Source organism: Amblyomma americanum, chromosome 1, assembly GCF_052857255.1.
Source record: "Amblyomma americanum isolate KBUSLIRL-KWMA chromosome 1, ASM5285725v1, whole genome shotgun sequence".
NCBI lineage: Eukaryota > Metazoa > Arthropoda > Arachnida > Ixodida > Ixodidae > Amblyomma > Amblyomma americanum.
Genome location: NC_135497.1, coordinates 250,667,647 through 250,679,162, shown reverse-complemented (window position 1 = coordinate 250,679,162; position 11,516 = coordinate 250,667,647). Strand labels below are relative to the sequence as shown.

The 11,516-nt window shown below is 46.8% G+C and overlaps 1 protein-coding gene across 1 annotated transcript in view; it reads right to left on the bottom strand.

Annotated features, from left to right (window-relative positions):
* Positions 1-3,890: 3,890 nt before the first annotated feature.
* Positions 3,891-11,516, bottom strand: part of LOC144114916 (ribosome biogenesis protein BMS1 homolog) — an 81,083-nt gene continuing 73,457 nt past the window's right edge. Inside the window, 2 exon segments of the mRNA XM_077648940.1 lie at positions 3,891-4,152; positions 4,538-4,696. Of these exon segments, the coding sequence (XP_077505066.1) occupies positions 3,952-4,152; positions 4,538-4,696 (360 nt within the window). The 3' untranslated portion in view covers positions 3,891-3,951.

Here is an 11,516-nt window from a genome sequence, read left to right as displayed (position 1 = left end):
ATAGACAAGTTCCACTATATGTACATGTAGATGGCTTCCTAGACGTCTCACTAGACGTCCTGTCGGACGTATAGAGAACTGGAACGCTCTCTTTGAGCGCACCCACACCGCTTCTTTCTCGCTACGATGCCATTTTGAATCACGGCGGGCGGGCGCAGTTGCTCGGTGCAAGCAGCTGTGCTTGCGTTATTCGAGGCACAGTGGCTGCGGATGACTCGCTGGTGGTTCTACTTGCTTTGAGAGTGTTCGACCGCATGAGTAACGAGCTTGTCAAGTCCACCGAGCCATCATGACGGGCTTTTGTGTGCCAATGCATCATCAACAGATACTGAGCCATTTCCTTTCCCCAACAACCAATTTCAATTTCATTATATGTTCGTGGCGCAAGCGAAGTCTACGTATGAGCGCACGCAAGAGCACTAGGTAGGTGTTTGTGTGCCTGTCAAAAAAAAATGAAACGAGCGAAAAACTTGCAATAATCCTTTACCCTATCGCCAACGAGGGGCAACCAGTTTTCGCGAGCCTCGCGAAAGAAAACGCAGGCGGAGTGGCAACGTTGGTATATGGTGGCATCGTTTTTACATACCAGCGCCCGTCTGTAAACAGATGTAATTGCATCCATGTGAGCAATAAACAGTCGAGCACCTCGCAGTTAAACTTTGAAAGATTAAAAAGCAGGCAGACATCAGTCTCTGCGAGCACAGCAAACGGAAACAGCCCGCACGACGAAAGCGAAACCAACCGCAGCGCGCGAGCGGTTGATGACGCGCGGCTGTTAACAAAGCGCAGGAATTGAAAAACCAAAAAGAATGTAGAAAAAAGAAAGAAAACACTTTCTTCAACTCGCAAGGAGCAGAATCACCTGCTGGGCGACGGATCTAGAACATAATTGCGCGTTTTTTCAAACCAACAGACGGCATACTAATTGACCACCTCGACCACTCGGGGTCCTAGAATTTAGTATGATTACGTCTTCGACCCTCTGTTGAAATGGCTATTATGAGTTAAATGATGCGCAGTGCGATACAGAAGAATACTGTTCAAGTCAAAGCACTCTGAAGCGCGCCGAGAGCATGAACGGCGCCGTTACGAACGCTAGCGTAGCTGATCCCCCGTGATTCATTATGGCGGCGCCGTTGAAGTTGTCTCCACCCTGAACGGCGGCGCTGGCATCGAGGCACGCAATACAAGGCCATGAAATACCCCTAGTGGCCGAATGCCAATATCTCGGGGTATGGGTAAACGCAGGGCAGATGTACACAGAAAAGCACTAACAGTGTCTTATAGCAAAAGGGCGAAGAGATGCCGGAATAATGAAACATAGGGCATTGTGGGGGTACAACAGGTATGAAGTACTGAGAGGTATTTGGATAGGAATAATGGTGCCGGGGCTTACTTTCGGGAATGCGCTTCTGTGCTTAAGGGCAGAAGTTCAGTCGAGATTAGGAGTAAATCAGAGAGCTGCTGGAAGATTAGCACTAGGTGCCCACGGGAAAACCACAAACGAGGCAGTACAGGGGGATATGGGCTGGGCATCGTTCGAAGCACAGGAAGCTTAGAGTAAAATTATATGAACGCCCGCGGAAATTGGACAATAACAGGTGGGCAGCTACGGTATTTAAATACCTATACAGAAAGAGCGTTGACTCACACTGGCGGAAAAGAACTAGGAAGCTAACCAGTATGCCAGACACGAGGACGGAGGAAGAAAGCCATTAAACGACAGGTTAAAAACGCGGAAGGTAAAAATTGGATAGATTCAATGGAAAAGAAGCATAGTGTAGAACTATATCGATACTGGAAAAGGCAGATCAGGAAGGAAGGGTTTTATGATAAGACAAGAGGCAGTGCCCTACTCTTTGAAGCTAGGTCAGGATGTCTTAGAACGCGCAGCTACAAAAAGAAATTTAACGCAGAAAATGACATGTGCTGTGTGTGGTAAACCTGTAGAAACAATAGAACACCTCATACTAGAATGTGATGGTATCCATCCCGATGTCGATGCAGGCACAGTCACTCTTCCCGAGGCCCTAGGGTTTAGATATAACAATAGTCATGTAAATAAATCTGCGGTGGAAATTAGGAAAAAGCGATTGGAAGATTGGTGGCTCAAAAGCAGAGGTGTGGCATAAGGTTAAAAGTGTAGGAAGACTTAAAGAAAATGGCGAATTTTAATAACACAGAAAATAAAAAAAAAGCTGAGCATGGCGTCAACTGCCATCACCCGTATCAAGGGGGACGCTCCTACCTTCCATCCATCCACTAAGCCAATTCAGACGGCAGCGCCAATTTCCGCCACAGCGGCCAGAGTACCGTTGTCATGGCACCGGTATCCAAAAGAAAAAAACTGCATCAGCGAGCAGGATTCGAACCATCGCGGCGAAAACAGCAACTTCGTTACCCGGTGCATCAGGCAATTCGGTCATCAGTCATGTGAAAGATTTTCTCTTCCAGCTACCAGGCACATTGAAATAATTGACACTATATCTAGTTCACTGTAGATGACACCGAAACTAACTGGAGTTTCCTACCAGACTCGCCTGACACCATGCTTACGGATGGCGGCGCACCACTTCGCAGTGCTGTTTGTGAGGATTTTCTCTCTCAAGTGAATGAAACTCTCGTGCACTTTTGGAGCACCATCCTTTTCAGTTACTGCAATAGCTGTTTTAAAAATAGTCACAATACCACTAAAATATTTGAGGAACTATTTGTCTTCTTTGGCAATGACTGGACAAGAGAGCTAGACCTTTCACAGTGCCGCAAACTTGAGATGAAGTGCAATGCAGAAACTAAACTGAAAACTCCGCATGCGAGTGGCCATACTGTGCGCACTACATGCGAAGCACAGCACCAGAACTTCTGAGTGTCGCAACTTGCATGCATCAAGCGCAACGCTGGTACTTACCGAAATGGTACACATAGGTTGAACTGCTGCACAAGACACCCTGATGAAGGTATGTAAGGAAGCAGTATTGAGTGGTATGCTGGATACTGCAATTATCTAGCAGTATGTGCACAAATGGCACCTACTGTCGTATACCAGGTAGAACTGCACTAACATTTTTAATGAGCAGTTTCCGAGCACTGGAGACTCAAAAGAAATTGCAATTAGACTGCTTTCTGCCTGGCTGTTGCTGTAGTGTGCCCAAGTTGATGTAGCCAGTTTTTCCTGATGCACGCTTTTGTTCACAATAAGGCTACCTTTCCCTAATTCTGTACTTGAGTATTTTCTGGCCTTACAAATGTTTAAATGGGCCTCTTCCCAAATCTAAGGTAGATGAAAATTAAATTTGCACCTTATTGCTAACTGAATTTCAGTGGTTGTATTTTTTCCAGCCAGACTTATTACACATGCTGCTGGAGGTTCCCTTGTTTTGAGATTAGATCCTTACCTATAAAACTGCTGTCCCAGTCCTGCTTTACCCACTAGTTTTTCATTAAGTTAAGCTCTCCCTTTGCCTGGTGGTCAGCTTCTCAGTTAAAATGCTTGGGATAATTGGTCTCTGAACCCACATTGTGCACACCGTAACATATTAGCCACGGGACTTTTTCGCCAAGTCGCCTGTGCGCCATTAAAATCAAATCATCATCAATAAGATTGCAACAAACTTCACAACCTAGCACAAAACCTTCAGGAGATTTCGGACACTTCAGAATCATCTACAAGTGAAGAAAGACCCTTACAAGGAGTATTCACATGATGCGACTAGGCCCGCCTGAGCACCATACTCTTGTGCAGAAGGCAGCATGGCTGGCACTGTTCCCACAGCACAGATTGCCTTGCCATGCATGCCAGGAGATTCAACTGCACTTTGTACTGGTATTGCAAAAAACAGCACAGTACACGAAGTCTGCGCCAGAGCAAAGCAAGAAACATGCCACTGGGATACAAACAATATATAACATATACTGACTTATGTACAAATATACAAAGCCCACGACTATGCATCATGCTTTCGCTTGTGGCTTCTTCATTCTGGTCAGGGCCTTGCAAATCCTCTTTTTCAGCTCCTTCTGCCTTTTGAGCTGCTTCAGTTCATTCTTTCGACACTCGGCTCGGTGTGCTCGTACTCTCTGGATGACTTTCTCCTTCATTTTCCGGTGCTTCTCTTTCTGCACAACTCTCATCATCTGTACCAGGTTTACCTTCTGAAAAAAAAAAAAAGAGGACACATACACATGTGAATACAGTGTCTTGTCAGAGTACGAGCGCACTACTCTCTACACAAAGAAACCTACTTACTTTCTGAAAAAAAAAAAAGAGGACACATACACATGTGAATACAGTGTCTTGTCAGAGTACGAGCACACTACTCTCTACACAAAGAAACCTACTTACTTTCTGAAAAAAAAAAAAAAAGAGGACACATACACATGTGAATACAGTGTCTTGTCAGAGTACGAGCGCACTACTCTCTACACAAAGAAACCTACTTATTTTCTGAAAAAAAAAAAAGAGGACACATACACATGTGAATACAGTGTCTTGTCAGAGTACGAGCACACTACTCTCTACACAAAGAAACCTACTTACCTCCTTTTCTGGCTCCTCCAGAACAACAGCCACTCGCTCAAGGGCATTTCCTCCCTCAGTCACAGACTTCACCTTGGGCTTGTCCTTGTATGGGAGGTTCTTCTGGAGTTCTTTTGGAACCACAAATGGTTTGAAGTGAAATGTCTTGCGCTCTGGAACCTGGTATTGAAAGGAATAGCAACAGAACTTGTATTCAGAGTTACAGCTGATCTTAATACAGGCAGGATAAGGCTACATAAAGAACTGTTGGCACTGTTGAATGCTATGTTACTCGGTAAAGACTGGTTTTAAGTGCTGCCCTCAGCAACGTGCCGACTCATTGGTGTGAAATTATTACGAACATCTTACATAGCATTTGGTGTTTATTCATCATGCAGAAGTGATACGTTTTTTCCGTCTCTTGAAAAATGAACCCAAGTACAGTATGGTATAGGCATCTAATGAGGATACTGTGAGTCAGGTGGGCATGTTTGAGTGTTGGTGTGCTTTTTTCGTGACCTTAAATGGCTTTGTCTCCTCTCCAAGGTATCATGTATCTGGCAGTGCAGCGGAAAAAGGCGACGGTGAACCGGATAGCCAACGAATGCTGCTTCGTTTTTCAGCCACGCCTCTGGTGTGATATGAGGCTATGCTACTGTCGGTGTATGTCGCGTATGGGCTTAAGATAATGGCTTGTTTTGGACACAGAATTCCATATCCAATTTCTCGAGCCACAATGTCGATCTAGAAATTTCAATAATTGCATTTCCCTATGATGTTCAAGGGCTTTAAGTCTGCACTATAATACTGTGCCCTAAAACCTGAAATATTAAGTTCGCAAATAGTCTTAACTACCTACTAAAGTCGAACCCGATTATATCAAACTCAGTTAGATCGAATAATTTCTGAGCACCGTAAAGCAGCAACATGAATGCATAGAAAATGTATGGCTAAATCATACAAAAATAGCCATCACATCCAATAGATCGAACTTCGGATAACACCAGGCAACTCAAGATCCTGGATTTCTCTCAGCGCATCTCCAGAGGTTAGCTTTCCCACATAGACATGCGGGTGTAACGGTGCTGCATAGCGTATGCAGACCAACCATGACACAGATTTCCACGAAGTAGGCAGCGGACACATACCCAACCAACCAGAATATGCACCTTTAGTTCTTAGCCCGCTGCAATGTGCAATGTCACGCAGTTAGCACGTGTATATGGTGCGTCTTGCTGCCATCAGTAATTTCGCATAGTTTTCGTTGTCTCTGTATGCACGCAATGGCAGCCGCGAAACTGCAGAACTTCCCCTTCTCTATGAAACTGGAAATTATCAAGAGAGTTGAATGAGGTGATCAGAAATACCAAGTCAGGATTCCGAGAATCGTGCTGAGCACTATTTTGAACAAGGCTGACGTTTGAGCTAAAGCAGAGAAGAGGCAGGCACGGTTACTAGTGGTGTCAGGCATGCACGCACAGCTGTGCATGAAAGGCAACAGCATACAAATGGTTCCTCGATAATGCCTGCCTAATCGTAGAAAACTGCTCTGTACAATGACGGAGTGCCAGTTTCAGCAACATTGTGCTTCGCTTCCTGCTGCCAAACGCTAGCTCGGTGCTTCAAGCAGGAAATAATCCACACAGTGAAGGTTAGTTGTAGGAAACATCTGAACCTAAGAACTGAAAGAAACCTAAAAATCGACCTTTTCAGCTCAGTCCATGCTGAGTGGTTCATGGAATGATGTCAAAAATGGAACTATACAGAACCGCTTCTGACATTCTGGTTTCGGCTTTGCTGGAGAAGACTGAGAAAATTCTTCGTAGGGTAAGCTCAACAAAGCTGTCGCGGATCTTGATGATTTGTGGAACCAATTGTCCGAATTTCCTGGTGCTATTTGTGAGAGGGCAGCCGTAGGCGACTGTCTCCGCGGATGATGATGTTGAGACCGCAGGAAAGCGTGCAGACGATGACACTGCTGACGTCCCGGATAACCAGGACACCAATGATGCAAATTGAGATGAGGACGTGAGAACCTGCGCCCACGTGCTCTGTGCGCTCAGCATGGTTCATCGATACCGCTCATCGACAGAAGACTGCAATCTCAGCTGTTTGGAGTCAGTTGATAAGATTAAATTTTTTTCTCTCCAAGGCAATAAAGATGAAGAAACAATAAAATCACAACCATTTCTCTTGGTAATCTGCGCACAGTAAGTGGCAATCATAGAAATGAATTTTTTTCCATCTCAATGTGTTCGTATGTTTAAATTTACAGCTACTTTTATATCGAATTACACTCTATAACGAATTATATCGAATTACACTCTATAACGAACTCTAAGGCATTTGCAAGTTTGATATAGTCAAACCTCGATATAACGAACAGATATTACGAATTACTGGCTACATCAAACTTTTGTAAATAATTTGGATAAACACATGCAATTTCTACTTTATATACTGAACGCGGTTGACCACGAAACCGACATAACGAACTCCCCAGTGCCAAACTGTGCCCGTTCGGATGGCAGGCGGCAGACTTCGCCGCACTTCACAAGTGACTGGTGGAGATGCGGCAAGCGTTAGCGCCAAGGTGTGCACTTTTATCTTGCACTCGCCAACAGCGGCCTGTAGGATTGCAGTCCAACCATCACCACCCTGGAAGCAGCAGCGCAGGTGGTTGTAGGCTTGCAGTAACGCTCATGTCGGCTGTCGCTGAGGTGGTAGAGACTGCGATAGATTTTGCTCCGACGTACCCCTTTTCACGCGACACAGCTGTGATGCGGGGAAGCTACCGTAACCGACGCTCAATCTGCCCTTGCAGTGCTGTGCGGGGAAGCCAACTTAACTGGCGCTCGGTTTTTTGCGGCCTTTGGAATAGCCGTGAGTGCCTGCGAAATGCCACCAAAACTTCGGAAAACGCCTCTAGTAAGGATCGCCAGAAATGCTGTTCCCTCAATGAATAAACTGCACCGTTGTTGCGAGTGTTTCTTATGAAATTTTATATTACGAATTTCGGCTATAGCAAACTATTTTATTGTTTTTTACTTGTTCGCTATAACGAGGTTTCACTGCACGCGGGTTCAACTGTACCACGTACAGAATGTCCACTTTTCTGTACACTCCACCTGCACGGAGCATTTTTTCGTATCATTCATGGCTTAAAAAAAAAAAAACCCTATGTAGAGAGCAAGAGAGAGAGAAAGAAAAAGCCCAGTACAGTCGCCAACCGAAAATTCGAACCCCTGATTTTTCTGACATGCTTGATCATTTGGACTTTTTCACGGCACCGCGGCATGGCCCAAAGAGCCGAGGTATAAAAGCGCCTGAAATTCCGGACACATCGCAACCGCCTGCTTGATTTTTCTGCCCTCGTTCGCAGTCACTGCCAAAACCCAAGCCACCATATATAATGTGTACAGTGGAACCGCGGTTAATTCAAACTGCAAAGAAAATCGAAAACCTGATCACACAAAATTAAAATCAAGCTGGAAGATATTCTCTGCATGGCTTCGAATTCCTACCATTATTGGACGACATCCGCTGCACAAATTTGAATGGTAGTCGCAGTTTGTGGAACTCATCTTTGGCGAGTCTTTCGTCCCAAATACGGGAAAAGGTAGCAGCGAAGCACATGGGAGGCATACAGCTTCACGGAGGCGGCAAGTGGATTTGAAGTTTCATCCTCATCCGATTCCTCCGCATCACTCTCGTTCCGCACTTCAGAAACAATGCCCTCGTCCGTGCATGGTTCCGCGGTGTCGGCGTCGCCATCAACAGAAATAAAATCATTCCAACCAATGTCATGACCCCCCATGTCGGAGTCAACGACACGCTGCCACAAATCGCCGTCGGGCTGGTCATCTTCCAAAGCATCAGGCTCGGCATCAGACACTGTGTCGACGAAGCCAACCTTGCGGAAGCAGTTCTGCTCGCCAGTGGCCGTCACCTCCGCCCAGGCCACTTTCATCATCTCTACTGCTGAATACAATGGAAATGGACATGGTGTTCCCGTCCGCCATCCTGAATTACAACCAGGGCTTGAGATTTTAACGAAGCCAACAAAACGTCCGCACCGCAACAAGAGTGACAAAAGCGCGATGGAGTAGACGAGTAAGGTGCACAGGCAGCAATCAAGCTAATGATACAGACAACAGAGACGCAGAGCGCCAGCGGAGAGACCAATAAGGGGCCTCCGTGACAATATCAAGGAGCTTTAGTCCATGAGCATCAGTGCAGCCTCCTTTTAGCTCCCACGGAAGGCCTGCTTCACGGAGCGTGGCCTCCGTGATCAGCACTGGCAGCGGCTGATCGCGGAGGCCACGCGCGGATTTGCAAGAGTGAGGAGAGAGGAGCGGAGTTACGAGGAGGGGTGGGAGGGAGATGCTGGAAGGCACGTCAACGGGGAAGGGTCGCTCGAGAGAGGCGCAAAACGTGGCAGGCAGTTGGCCTGCGATGAGTCTCGGGAAAACACGCCGCGTGCCGGGCGCACAAAGGGGTCGGAGACAGGTTATCTCGCATTGCGGCGCCGGGTTTACAATGTCTGTTCGCTGTAAACGATCAGCAGGGCTTAATGACATTCGTTATATATGTGATTTTGTGCCATTGAAACAATGTATATTTTGATGGTCGCGCACGTCTCGTTCGTTATAAGCGAAAGTTTGTCTTAAGTGGGGCCGATATATGTGGGCTCGACTGTATAAGCTTTCTTAAGTTTCAAAACTGCTCCTCCCAAAGAAGAGGCGATTTGCACCTAGGCACTGAGGTCGAAGTTTGCGCCACACTAGCCACGCTGCAGTAGTCGTGAGCATTTGCGTCGGATTTTCTTGTGATCCAATGATCCTGTTTTTCTCTGTGTGCATATTGTTTTTTTCACTCTCAGAGAGTAGGTGGTGTGTATCATTTACCTTCTTTAGAATGTAGTAGGCCTGGGCTGCCAATGTGTTTCATGCTGGGATGCACCAGCGGGTATCGGCACAACATGGAGAAGAGACACTTCTCTCCGCCAAACAATCAGCTTCTCCAAGCAAAATGGGAGAAAACGATACCCCACGCAGATGAAATGTTAGCAAAAACATGCTAAGTGTGCGATGCACACTTTCAAGCAGGGGATATCGTGAAGTTGTATAAACATGTAATCTACACAGAAGTGGTTGGAATCGAGTGCGGAGTACGGTCTCTCGGAAGTGATGCAGTTCGTACCATATTTCCTAATCTTCCGCTGTACTTCTGAAATCGTAAATGGTGAAAATCTAAAAAAAAAGAAATGACAAAGAGCGAGAGGTGTCTCAAAAAAATGAAGCGGCAATGCGAGTGACGCTGTGGAGGATACTATGCAAGACCAAGAGGAGCCCAAGCAAATCAGCTGCTTGGATGTTAATGAGTTGGTGGAAAAGAGCACGCCTTTGCGGTTACCTCGACAGTGGAGATCGGCAGCTCTTGGAGATGAAAATGGACAGCGATCACATTGTTTTTTACAAGGCAGGAATGCTGGAATATGTATGCTCAACCCAATTGTGGCCTAATTCAGCCAGCTCTACAGACTTCTGTCCCTTTGCACCCCTGTTAAGGGGAGACACGGGTCTTTGAGACCAAAAAATGACCAAAAAACAGATTTTCTGAAGATAGCCTTTTCAGAACCTGCAGCTATTATTCTCCAAGTTCACCAATCCTCTTCTTCCAGAAGTCGGCAGTTTAGATCACCACGCGGTCTGAATTTGTGCACGAGCAGACGAAAAAAACGGCACATCTTTCATCGTGCGGAGCCGCCGTTCCACCGTACCGATCGCGGCCATGTTGGGCTAGTTTGAAAGAGCGCTCTCTAGGCTTCAATTTCATGCCACTGCTGCTTGCATGCCCTCAGTGGCTACCAAGAAAAAGCACCACAAACAAAGAAAAAAACGCGGGGTCTGATTCGCTGCTGAGCGCACGTGACTGAATCGAGCCACCCGATTGGCGGATTCCGCCACGCAGCGTCTGCTCGAGCCAGCGTCGGAAGTGTCGAAGACGCCATTTTGTTGACAATCGAGACCGATCAGCAACGATGCCTTTGAGTAAATTTCGTTCGCGCCACAAATTCGAAAAAAATAAGAAGTCCGTGCGCGGTGACAACTTCCGAAAACGTCCTGCATCACCCAAAAGCTGCGAGAACGCGCAGGAGCCAGCGGCAAGTGAAGTCCCCGCAGACGATATAGGCCTAGCAAGCTCGGCGACGTCTACGCACAGCGGCCGCGTCCGCTGCGACACAATGATGCTGCAGCCTTCGGACTTGCTTGAAAATAAGCGAAAAGCGGAAGGAATTCTGCAAGAGCTGGAATCAACTGCAGCGATGAAGAAAAAGCTGGATTTAATTGGAAACTGTGACGATCGTCCCCTTGACGGTACAGACGGTCGTCGTGCGGACGGTAGTGCTTTCACTATTGTGAGTTTAGACTCTTTCAACGAACTGCTGCATGCCGTGAAGTGTAGAGTGTGTGGCGGGGATGTGCAGGTTTCTAAAGGGAATCGCGAGTACGGTTTAGCGGTGAAATTATCCCTCGTGTGTGTGAACTGCGAAGACACTGCGTCGGCATGGAGCTCGCCGCGCGTGCAAGGCAGCCAAAAGATAAATCCGTTTGTCATATATATTCTTGCTGCACGTGCGATGCAAAGTACTGGAAATAGGCAAACCACGCTAGATGATGTGTTTGCTGCGATGAATATATCGCTTCGTGGCCTGCACACGAAAATGTGGCAGAGCTATGTGAAGAGTAAGCTGACGCCCGCAGCAACACGCGCAGCCGAAGAAGTGTTGAAGGACACCGCCAAATCTGCTCGGCAGCTCTACCGCGAGCTGAACCTTGATAACCTTGGGAACATTTCAGTCTCTTTTGATGGTTCGTGGATGACCCGGGGTCATACACCCCGCATCGGTGTCTGTGCAGTAATTGAACTTTTTACCGGGCTCGTCCTGGATTACGTTGTGTTTAGTAATTTCTGTGCTGGGTGCGAGTGCGGGCCT